Source organism: Mauremys mutica, chromosome 7 (assembly GCF_020497125.1).
Source record: "Mauremys mutica isolate MM-2020 ecotype Southern chromosome 7, ASM2049712v1, whole genome shotgun sequence".
In the NCBI taxonomy this organism is placed as follows: Eukaryota; Metazoa; Chordata; order Testudines; family Geoemydidae; genus Mauremys; species Mauremys mutica.
In genome coordinates this window covers 45,603,459-45,615,845 of record NC_059078.1, presented here as the reverse complement: position 1 = coordinate 45,615,845, position 12,387 = coordinate 45,603,459, and the positions used below count along the sequence as shown (strand labels likewise).

General features: G+C 40.2%; 1 protein-coding gene across 6 annotated transcripts in view; it reads left to right on the top strand.

Moving 5' to 3' along the window:
• Window positions 1–11,972, top strand: part of POC1A (POC1 centriolar protein A) — a 117,768-nt gene extending 105,796 nt beyond the window's left edge. For 3 of the 6 annotated variants that reach the window (XM_045022548.1, XM_045022545.1, XM_045022550.1), the window contains exon 11: window positions 9,567–9,866. In XM_045022548.1, coding sequence (XP_044878483.1) covers window positions 9,567–9,665 — 99 coding nt within the window. In that variant the 3' untranslated portion in view covers window positions 9,666–9,866. Of the gene's footprint in view, window positions 1–9,566 lie in introns of all 6 variants that reach the window. The other 3 variants (XM_045022546.1, XM_045022551.1, XR_006580765.1) reach the window with 3 other exon arrangements.
• Window positions 11,973–12,387: the final 415 nt, after the last annotated feature.

The following is a 12,387-nucleotide window of genomic DNA, read 5'->3' as shown; positions in this document are numbered from 1 at the left end:
CCCTGTCCGGGGTGGAGTGGGGAGGGTCCCAAGCATGGGCTCCACTAAGCAACTACACCGCAGTTGAACAGCACAGTAGCCTGAGCCTCCTGAGCCCAAGTCAGTTGATATGGACCAGCCACTGGTGTTTAATTGCAGTGTAGTCATACCAAATGTGTCCAGATGAGGAGTTGGAATGAATATTCTCATAACATTTTTATGAGGCAACAAAGATGTTTTCTTTTGGGTAGCTTTTTCATTCAAAACCTGTTTGCTCTAGGATATGTTTGATGTAACTAGAGCAAAGCTGGTATTCAAATGTGTGTTAAAGTGTGCTATCTCACACTCTTTCTTAGCTGCACTTACAGCTCAAGTATTCCTCTGTAAGAGCAGAAGGTTAGTGAATGAATATCTCAGCTGTAATGGGAAAACTTAATTTGGAATGATTAGCATGCAAGGTTAATATACTTTGCCATTATCACAAACACCTGCAGTTGACATTATCAGTAGGACAAATATATGTAACACTAGTACACAGTGGGCACTTGCTGGGAGAAATAGCTTCTGTTTTGTGTGGGAAGAAAGATGTGTCTATTCCAAATGAAAACCGAGTTCAGAATCAGGTTATCATAAAAATTCATAAATTGCTGAGAGAATCCACCCACAGGAAATGGAGTTTCATATGCATCCAAACTAATCCTGCATTAAAGCCAGGGGAAAAACAACACAGTTAAATTTAGAAGAGTTCCTAAAGCCCTGAGATAATCCCCACCAGGAACTCAGGACAGTCTAGGTTGTGTGAGATTAAAAGATCATTTCACTTATTCCGGAAGTGACTGTAGCAGGGGTAAGTTTTTAAATGAAATTCACTAGTATAAAAATGCAGTTGGGGTGGGGGGAGAATGAGTTGAATTCAAACTGAAAGTGGTCTTCAAAATAAATTATGTAGTCTAAAATAAGTAAAGCAAAATCATTATTGTGCTTACATTCAGAAATGTTATTCAAAACACATAATGCAAAGGAATGAAATGGCCCTTCCCTTCTCTGAGATGCATTAAGTGTAGAACAAGCAAGTGGTTCAGTAAAATTCACTGATGACTTTAAATAGTTGCAAATTTTGGCTCTTGTGCCTCTGTCACTACACAAACACACCAGTGGATAATAGAGATCAGAAGAGAGGCTTTTAGAACATATTAAATGACTCAGTTTTGATTCCAATGCTGTGTTCCTTATTTGATATCTTTAGAAACATTTCAGTCTGAAAAACCTCTGAAATACTGGAGGAACTGTTGCTTTTTGACATCTTAACCTCATCTAGAGGACCAAGATACTATTTTTCATATTCTCAGTCCTCCCTTTTGATGATACAATAGCTTTGAGCTCTGACTCATTCAGGATATTTCATTTCTTTGCAGGATATTGACAGTGCTCTGCATTATTTTCTTGTAGCTACTGTTTGCTGAAAGCAACTCTCTGAAATATGCTTGTTTTGAGTCCTTTATAATCTGGAAATGTGGAAGGTTTTTTCCTTCTAAAACTGCTTAAATACCACCCTTATGCTCCTCGTGTCTCACTGTAGTATCACTGAACGATACAATCCAAAGTTCTACTCCTGTGCTGAGCACCTCCCTTGGGCTGCTGAGGACCTTCAGCTTCTATTGGCCTTCAATGAGAAGAAGCTCTCTCAGAAATGGCCTGATGCAATCCCCCTCTGCAGTCAATGGGAATATTTCCATTGACTTCAGTGGTCTTTGGATTAGGCCCGAGGTGCACAGCATCTTGCAGGACTGGGACTTTGGCTTCTAGAAGCTATTACTTTAAACCTGGGCTGTTGTCCATGTCCGCTGAAGAAGAAATCTGATAGACTAAATATGTTTAAAGTGGTTTGAATGCCTTTAAAATGACTAATTCTGCAGAGCTACTGTGACAGTATCAGTGTTTAGATCACTGTGAACTATATTTAGCTATGCATATTCAGTATATATTTGTGGCTAAACTAAAGTAGATAATTTTAGGAGTATATTGTATATATTTCTCTATATACTATAAAACAGTGTAAACGTCTGAAAGGTCACCAAATAACACACGGGGGAGGAGACCAAAAATCAAAGTTAAGAACAGCTTCCATCTTTAAATATCCCATGCAGTGTCCTTAAATAAAACTCCAATATAATATTAAGATAATCTAACCATTAAAGTGCTCTAAAAATGATCGTGTCTTAAATGCAATAAAGAATGATTAAGCAAACTCTCATGTTGCCACTTTGGTTAAAAATATGACACTACGGCTACGTCTACACTACCCGCCGTATCGGCGGGTAGCGATCGATTTTTCAGGGATCGATATATCGCGTCTCATCTAGACGCGATATATCGATCCCCGAACGCGCTTATATCGATTCCGGAACTCCACCACCGCGAACGGCGGTGGCGTCGTCGATATGGAGAGCCCCGGAGATCGATCCCGTGCCGTGAGGACGGGTAAGTTATCGATATAAGATACTTCGACTTCAGCTACGTTATTCACGTAGCTGAAGTTGCGTATCTTATATCGATTTTTCCCCTTAGTGTAGACCAGCCCTAGAGACTACAGTCCTTCAATATGCAGTTCCCTTCAGAGTTTACCTTGCTATAATCCAGCATGCATTGTTTTGATGACATTGAATCATGTGGCCCACCCCATCTTAGTTTTTTGAAGCCCATTTTTCTTGGTGTAATTATGAAAAAGCCCTCAGGGCTTTGGGGCTTTGAGTTACTTTGTATTTTTTCTTTCCTTTCTTTGATTAGTTTGTATGTTTGGAATGTATCAGTCTTCCCCTAGGGACTTGTGTGAAAGGCTTTAGCTACTCCAATATAGCATTAACAAGCCTAAATAATATCTCGAAGCAGTCCTTGCTCAGGTAGATACTTCCAGGTAACTCCTTAATCTCAACAATAAATGTATGATTCAGATAAATACATCACGATTAACACCAGTGCAGTTTGGCCATGTTTGTCATAAGTGTCCATGAGAATTGTGAGGGCCTTGTGAGGAGTATTACACCCTAAAACTTCAGCCATAATTTGAGGAGGTTCACTTTGCTCTGCACCACGAGGCACGGGTCACATGCAGGTTTAAACTAGTGTAAATAGTGGAGTCTCTGTAACTTGAAGTCTTTAAATCATGATTCGAGGACTTCACTAACTTAGCCAGAGGTTAGGGGTTTATTAAAGGAGTGAGTGGATTAGGTTCTGTGGCTGCAGTGTGCAGAGGGTCAGACTAGAAGTTCATGATGGTCCCTTCTGACCGTAAAGTCTGAGTCTAAGTCTATATTCTGATGTTTGTCAGTACAATATTGTGGTGCTTCAGCACTGCTTTTCATATGGCAAATACTACCAGGAACATTGGCATGGATATGGATCACAAACTATTCTGTGGGACTTGGATTGTTTCATACATTAGGTCTAGAAATCTGTGTTGGCCTTATTATACTGATAGCATCATTATGAGATTATGAAAACTGAAGAAAATGAAATAACGTATTCATAATGCCAAAATGTAATCATTCGTAATAAAAGGTAATAATTGGAGATATACCAATCTCCTAGAACTGGAAGGGACCTTGAAAGGTCATCTAGTCCAGCCCCCTGCCTTCACTAGCAGGACCAATTTTTGCCCCAGATTCCTAAGTAGCCTCCTCAAGGATTGAACTCACAACCCTGAGTTTAGCAAGCCAATGCTCAAACCACTGAGCTATCCCTCCCCCCCAGTGTCCCCTTTGTGCTTTTTGGTTTGAAAATCCTCATATCTAAAATTAAGTTATTAGGATGCCTTTAATTCCTTTTCCACTAAAAGATTTTTGCCATTGTGTCCTGTTCTGATAGATTCTTTTGGTAGAATGAAAACATATCTTTATAAATTAATGTGTGTGATTTAGAATAAAATCTTAAGAGGTAGGAATAGTAGCTCTTTTTCTATTTGATACAATATATGCTAATGCTCTGCCAAATATTTCTAAGGTAACATGTTCCAAACTGTGTCCAAAATACTAGCTTCCGCTTATCATAAAACCACCAAACAAGTTTCATCCAAATTGTATTTGAAATAACAAAGACTCCTCAAGTTAAAAGATCAAGCTGTAAACTCTTCAAATCTCAATTAAAAAAAAATACAGATTCTGTACTGTAAAATCTTTAACGATGAGGGAGTAAGGAAAATAATTCCAACAATGTCCATAGCATCCACCTGTAGATGTCTTAGTGGGGCTGTGCTAGTCCCTGGCATTAAGTCTTTGATCTATATTTTTATCTATTTCACCCTCAGACCCAGGCCAAAACAGATTGCTGGATTGACCAGTCATCTTGCTAGACTGATTCCACTTCCCAACTATCCAGGGGGATGTGTGGTGTTCCTCTCGTGTCTAGATCTGCTGCTGTGTTGATTGAGGAGTCAGTAGCCAATAGAATTACTAATTTTAGAAATCACCCCCCAACCTGCTGATGGTCTGCATTACTGCTCTGTGTAGAGAAGGCCCTGGATACTAATAACCATTTCTCATGTTTTTCTAGTGTTTATTGGATAAACACCAGTTTCATTTGTGTGAGGAGTGTTTTATCAGTGTTTATAACAGAGCTCATTTTAGCTTTTAACTGATAAAAGTAAAAATTAGGGCTGTCAAGTGATTAAAAAAAATTAATCACAATTAATTGTGCGATTAATCGCACTGTTAAACAATAGTAGAATACCATTTATTTACATATTTTTGGATGTTTTCTACATTTTCAAGTGTATTGGTTTAAATTACAACACAGAATGCAAAGTTCTCACTTTATATTTATTTTTGATTACAAGTATTTGCACTGTAAAAAAACAAGAGTATTTTTTCAATTTGCCTAATACAAGTACTGTTGTGCAATCTCTTTATCATGAAAGTTGAAATTACAAATGTAGAATTATGTACAAAAAAACTTGCATTCAAAAATAAACCAGTGTACATTTTAGAACCTGCAAGTCCACTCAGTCCTACTTCAGCCAATTGCTCAGACAAACAAGTCTGTTTACATTTGCAGGACATAATGCTGCCCGCCTCTTGTTTAAAATGTTACCTGAAAGTGAAAACAGGCATTCTGATGGCACTGTTGTAGCTGGCGTCGCAAGATATTTACATGCCAGATGCACTAAAGATTCATATGTCCCTTCATGCTTCAACCACCTTTCCAGTGGGCATGTGTCCATGCTGATGATGGGTTCTGCTCCATAACTATCCAAAGCAATGCGAATCGATGCATGCTCATTTTCGTCATCTGAATCAGATGACACCAGCAGAAAGTTGATTTTCGTTTTTGGTGGCTAGGGTTCTGTAGTTTCCGCATCAGAGTGTTGCTCTTTTAAGATCCCACACTTTCACAGGCCTTGGATGGCAGACCAGTTCTCGCCCACAGACAACCTGCCAACCTGAAGCATATTCTCACCAGCAACTGCACACAGCACCATAGTAACTCTAGCTCAGGAACCAATCCATGCAACAAACCTCGATGCCAACTCTGCCCACATATCTACACCAGCAACACCATCACAGGACCAAACCAGATCAGCCACAACATCACCGGTTCATTCACCTGCACTTCCACCAATGTAATATATGTCATCATATGCCAGCAATGCCCCTCTGCTATGTACATCGGCCAAACTGGACAGTCTCTAAGGAAAAGGATAAATGGACACAAATCAGACATTAGGAATGGCAATATACAAAAACCTGTAGGAGAACACTTCAACCTCCCTGGCCACACAATAGCAGATCTTAAGGTGGCCATCCTACAGCAAAAAAACTTTAGGACCAGACTTCAAAGAGAAACTGCTGAGCTCCAGTTCATCTGCAAATTTGACACCATCAGCTCAGGACTAAACAAAGACTGTGAATGGCTTGCCAATTACAGAACCAGTTTCTCCTCCCTTGGTTTTCACACCTCAACTGCTAGGACAGGGCCTCATCCACCCTGATTGATCTAACCTCGTTATCTCTAGCTTGCTTCTTGCTTGCTTATATATACCTGCCCCAGGAAATTTCCACCACTTGCATCTGAAGAAGTGGGTATTCACCCACGAAAGCTCATGCTGCAAAACGTCTGTTAGTCTATAAGGTGCCACAGGATTCTTTGCTGCTCTTTTAAGACTTCTGAAAGCAGGTTTCACACCTTGTCCCTCTCAGATTTTGGAAGCACTTCAGATCCTTAAATCTTGTCTCGAGTGCTGTAGCTATCTTTAGATAGCTATCTCACATTGGTACCTTCTTTGTGTTTTGTGAAATCTGCTGTGAAAGTGTCCTTAAAATGAACATGTGCTGGGTCATCATTCGAGACTGCTATAACACGAAATATATGGCTGAATGTGGGTAAAACAGAGCAGGAGACATACAATTCTCCCCCAAGGAGTTCAGTCACAAATTTAATTAACACTATTTTTTTTTAATGAGCGTCATCAGCATGGAAGCATGTCCTCTGGAATGGTGGCTGAAGCATGAAGGGGCATATGAATGTTTAGCATATCTGGCACGTAAATACCTTGCAGTGCTGGCTACAAACGTGCCTGCTCTTACTTTCTGGTGACGTAAATAAGATCGCCGTATTTGGGGTTGGGAAGGAATTTTCCTCCAGGGCAGATTGACAGAGGCCCTGGAGGTTTTTCGCCTTCCTCTGCAGCATGGGGCACGGGTCACTTGCTGGAGGATTCTCTGCAGCTTGAGGTCTTCAAACCACAATTTTGAGGACTTCAATAACTCAGACATAGGTTAGAGGTTTGTTATTGAAGTGGATGGGTGAGATTCTGTGACCTACGTTGTGCAGGAGGTCAGACTAGATGATCATAATGGTCCCTTCTGACCTTAAAGTCTATGCATCTATAAGGGGGCAGCATTATCTCCTGTAGGATCATAGAAGGAAGGGACCTCAGAAGGTCATTTAGTCTAACCCCCTGCTCAAAGCAGGACCAATCCCTAGACAGATTTTTATCCCAGTTCCCTAAATGGCCCCCTCAAGGATTGAGCTCACAATGCTGGGTTTAGTAGGCCAATGCTCAAACCACTGAGCTATCCCTCCCCCTGTAAATGCAAACAAACTTGTCTGTCTTAGCAATTGGCTGAACAAGAAGTAGGACTGAGTGGAATTGTAGGCTCTGAAATTTTACATTTTTTTGTTGTTGTTTTTGAATGCAGTTATGTAACAACAACAAAAAAATCTACATTTGTAAATTGCACTTTCCCAACAAAGAGATTGCACTACAGTACTTGTAAGAAATGAATTGAAAAATACTATTTCTTTTGTTTTTCATTTTTACAGTGCAAATATTTGTAATAAAAAATATAGTTTGATTTAAATTACAACACAGAATACAATATATGTGAAAATGTAGAAAAACATCCAAAATATTTAATAAATTTCAATTGGTATTCTATTGTTTAACAGTACGATTAAAACTGCGATTAATTGCAATTAATTTTTTTGTTAATCGTGTGACTTAACTGGAATTAGTTGACAGCCCTAGTAAAAAAATATGTGAAATTATTGTGTTTTAGTGTTTAAATATTGATTAATTATATTTAATGCTTTCTCTATCTAATGTTTCAATATTACCAACTGCTCCAGTGTCCTTGAAATGCACTTTTACCTTGCTGACTATCCTGGATTACTTCAAAGTAATCGATAAATGACTTCCAGTAGAAAATTTTATCTCCATGTAATTTAAAATATGCTTCCTGCATACTTTGCATGTCTGTATCTAGATTTTAGAGCTATGAGAAAGAGCTAGTGGTGATCGTATTCATAAGGCATTAATCAGTCTCTTTAGAGGGAACAAATACAATCTTAAAATAAGCATGTGATGCTTTAAGATGCCACCTGTTGTGCTGGGATACCACTGAGCCCACCTGTTCTGCCAGCCTGGGCCCCCTTTACCCTGTCCTGCTGAGCCAGGCTATTAAGTCGTCTCTAGCACACACACAGGGAGGGCCACACCCAACTGCAAAACGACAGACACTGAGATCAGCTCTGGGAAGCCCCAGCACTCAGGTGTCCACCTCCCTTGGAGTGCAGACCCAAAGGTATATTGTAGTGCGCTGTGGAGAAATCTATACAACGCAAGCTAATAAATTTGCCTCCTCCCTCAATGTGGAGGAAGATATGTAATACAACTTGCCCCCCCCAGTTAAAAATTACAGAAACTGGGTTTAATAATAAACAAAACAAATTTCATTAACTATAAAAGGCAGATTTTAAGTGGTTAAAGGGGTAGCAAACAGAACAAAACAGATTACTAAGCAAATAAAACAAAACACGCAAACTAAGTTTAATTCACTAAAGAAACAGGTTACAAAATATAATTTCTCACCCTAAATATTGTCACAGGTAGATTACAGAAAGTCTTGAAAGGCAGCTGCACTGGCCTGCAGCTTGAGACTTCAGATATTTCCACTCACAGATTGGACACCCTCCCAGCCTGGGTTCAAGCCTTCTCCCCTCAGTTCAGTTCTTGCTCCCAGGTGTTTTTCAGTGTCTCTTTGGGTGGGGAGGAAGAGGAGAACCATGATGATGTCACTCCCCTGCTGTATATAGCTCTTGTGTATGGTGGGAACCCTTTGTCTCCCAGTGGAAGAACACTGGCATTCCAAGAGGTGGGTCCAGTACCAGGTGGCCCAGACTCATGTCTCTGTAGGGCTGTGGCAGCCATTACTCCGAGGCTGTCTGGAGTGTCCACAGGAAGACCATTGTCTTTGCTAACAGCCCATTAGTCCTGTGTGGCTTTTCCATTGTTGTACCTGAAGGGCTAGTTGGGGATGACACTCAAAGTAACACATTTGAAATACAGATAGTCAATATTCCTAACTTCAGATACAGAAATGATACAGGCATACAGATTGGATAATCACATTCAGTAAATCATAACCTTTCCCATGATATCTTACATAAAGTATATCAGTTATGTCATATCCATATCATAAGCATATTTCATTAAGAATATGGAGTGTAATGTCACAGCATATCTAAGAATATTTACCATTGTTTTTGCAATTGTGCCTACTCTAGACTTGATTTTTTGCTTATTTAATTTCTGGTCTGTTTGTCATAAATCCGCAGCCCATCTAAGCTAACTGTCACAGCAATCAGGAAAGGAGAAAAGAATTGGAACTAAGACATGAAATCAAAGACAACAGGCCAAAAAAGGGAATAACTACTCAAAACACCTGTATGTCAGGGGTTTAAAGTGTACACCTATTACATGAGCTCTCTGGTATTTGGCCTATATGTCAAAAGAGACACCACTCCACCAAAAGGAGGGAGGGAGTGAAGAGGAAATCTGGGCCCACGCTTTGAAAGTGCTCAACACCCATAACTAGGGCCAGATTTTTGACTGAGCTCAGCAGCTCCCATTATCCTCCATAGAAGTTGCTGAGCTTGAAGCCTCTTTGGAAATTCTGATTGTGGAGAATAGCCCTGGAATAGCTTGTGATACGTTATATTTAGCAGCTGTGCTGAGCAGTAAACGTACAGCATGTGGCTTATCTTCATATATCACTCAGCAGCACCCTTTATTTTATTATTTCCCTTTGCAGACTGTTTCCATTCTGGAGCAGAGACTGACGCTGACTGAAGACAAGCTGAAGGAGTGTCTTGAGAATCAGCAGAAGCTCATGCACAGTAAAGGGAATTGATTCCACGAGGGGCTGACCAAGCCGGAGTTGTCTGGAGGCTTGGGGGTTTGTTTGTGTGTTTCTAATACTTTGGGTGAATCATTTTTAACAGATGGAATCACTTATTTTATTAAAATAAAATGTACAGCCAATGGCATCTGTAAATACACTTTTTTGTTACTGTAAGAATAAAATTCTCTTATTTCACTAAACACAGCTAACAATTTGTGATCCTTTGAGTTAAATCCCCATTGAGCAGAGGCAGTGCTAGCCCATGGGGGGCCCTAAGCAGGAATATTTTTTGTCTCCACAATACATAATAAAATGTGAATAGGGGTCCCCTATGAGTTGCTCGGGACCCTAAGCAATTACTTAGCACTAGTCTGTACTAGAATCGCTCCAGCAGCACAGCTGTATGCCTGTAGGTGCGCCGCGGTAGCGCTGCTAGAGCAGATGCTGTATGCCGACAGGGGAGAGCTCTCCCATCGGCATCATTAGTAGACCTCCCCGAGCAGCAGTAGCTTAGGTCACTCAGGGGTGTGGCTTATTCACACCCCTGAGTGACATAAGTTATACCGAAGTAAGCACTAGTGTGTACAAACTCGAAGTCTGCTTATGCCTAGCGCCAGCTCTGTTGAGAGCACAAGTGTATGTGGAGTGTAGGGGAAGGGAAGAGCCTAACTTCTCGGAGCTGCTGCTGAGTTAAACTAGTTAATCTGAGCATCTGGGGAATGTGAAGCATCTGGAAAGTGTTGTACCAGATTTGCTGATCTATAGTTGAGGTGTCTGCGTGCGTGCTGGGGGGTTTGCTCACAGGCAAAGAATGCCCAAATGGTGGCCGTGTACTTCTATTCTGAAATTGTAGCAAGCATCAAGCAGAGAATGTGACTCATGCTTCTAGAAGGTTCTGCATCATCCAAGTCCCAAATGGCTCCTAGGGAATTTGATGAAGAGCGAATCTGAATGTCCTTTGCACAAAGGATATAGTAGTATGTGGGATCTACTCATCTCTTATGCAGTGTATAGAGAGTGAAAATAGCAGGGCCTAAGGTGAGATGAGATGCACCAGCTAGTAAGAAACAATATGGTCCCAAGGAACATTCTCCTTAATAAATCTTGATTCATTTTTTTAAGGGAGTTGTGGGGAGGAGGATAAATAGCAGAACTGCTAGCGCAGCCTTTTACTTTTTCTGACTGTCTCAAATCAATTTTATCTTGATATTTTATAGCTGGAATGGCACTTCAGTTCACATTGATATTTTCCCCCCATATACTCTACTGTCAGGGCTCTATGCATGTGTCTAGTATGTGACTGCACAGGAACCTTTGCTAATACTCCTCCCAGCATTCACCCATGACCTCCCCCGACGTAACTGCTTGCTGTGTCACTACTACCTACCCACCTTGAGAAATCGGCTGCAGAAGCCCCAGCATCACTTGGCTGCTGAAATCCTCCTAGCTGCTGCATTTCTGACCCTTTCAGTTGCACTGACTCCTGGCCTCATTCCTCTCCCACATAGCTTCCAAATCCTCTGGGCATTATGGAAGTTTGCCTGAGGCCTGGCTGGCATGTCTGTCTTCACACAGGGCTATGCAAAACTAGCCCTTTTCTTGCACCTGTTTCTGTGGAAGGCTGTGTCCCCCTGAATTCTATTGAAACCTTGTTAAATCTGACTGAGAGATGCTTATTTCCACCAGGATAAAACTCTTTACATTGTGTCTCCCAGCACCAGAAAGTTCCTTATCTCCTCCTATGCAAGTGCTTCCCACATCTCCAACTCCTTCTAGCTGGAGCTACATAATAGATTTCACTCCTTTTGGTTTGCAAGCAGCCAGTGGTTTTGTTTTATTTCCAAGCATCTTTGGTTGATGAATTTGAATCTCTTTCTGCATAACCACAGACTAAGAATGCTTATTTTCTCCATTTCCAAGCTGTGAATCTGAGAAATCATTATTTTCACTTAGATTCATCTACTGGAATCGATACAGTGATATTTTTTCCCCTAACAGCCATTTTTTTAATTCTCTTTCTAGAAACTTTCAGTGGCCTTCTGTTTTGAAGTCATTACATCATTTTCATTGATGGAGAAAGAAAAATTTAAAAAAAATGAAAATTTGCTTTTAAAGGAGAAGGGCTATCCCTAAACTGATCTAATTTGACTGGCAGAAATGATTAAAATAAAAAGTGGTTTCATGGAATGAGAACTTGTAATTGGATCTTGTCAATTGAATCGAAAGATCTTGGAACGCTCTTTAGTTAAGTTAAATTTCAATTTTCTCCAGTTTCTTGATTCTCTTAAGTGCTTTTCATCTAAAACTTTATCAAACAATGCTTTGTATTGCTCTTAATAGTGTAAATATATTAACGTCTTGGAGATGTAAGCATTTTGTGTAGTATTTTTGATGGAAGCTTTCAATAAAAGCAATTTGGGTATAACATTCAATGTAGATCCTTTTCCTTTTAGTTTTTAAGGTGAACTAATTTCAAAGATACTCATTTGTGTGTATATAGGTAGATGGGATCAATACATTTCCGGTTATTCTCCTGAGCATTAGAGGTTGTATTCTCAAGTTAGGAACACAAGTGCCATGGATCTTCAATGAGAATTGCCCTCTTAATTCACTTAGGCGGTTTTGGAAATTCCACATTTCATGTTACTAATGTAGCTCCAGGTTTCTGTGATCTCAGAAAGACTGACAAAGTATCTTAACAGAACCTAGAACAAAATACTCCCCTCCCCCC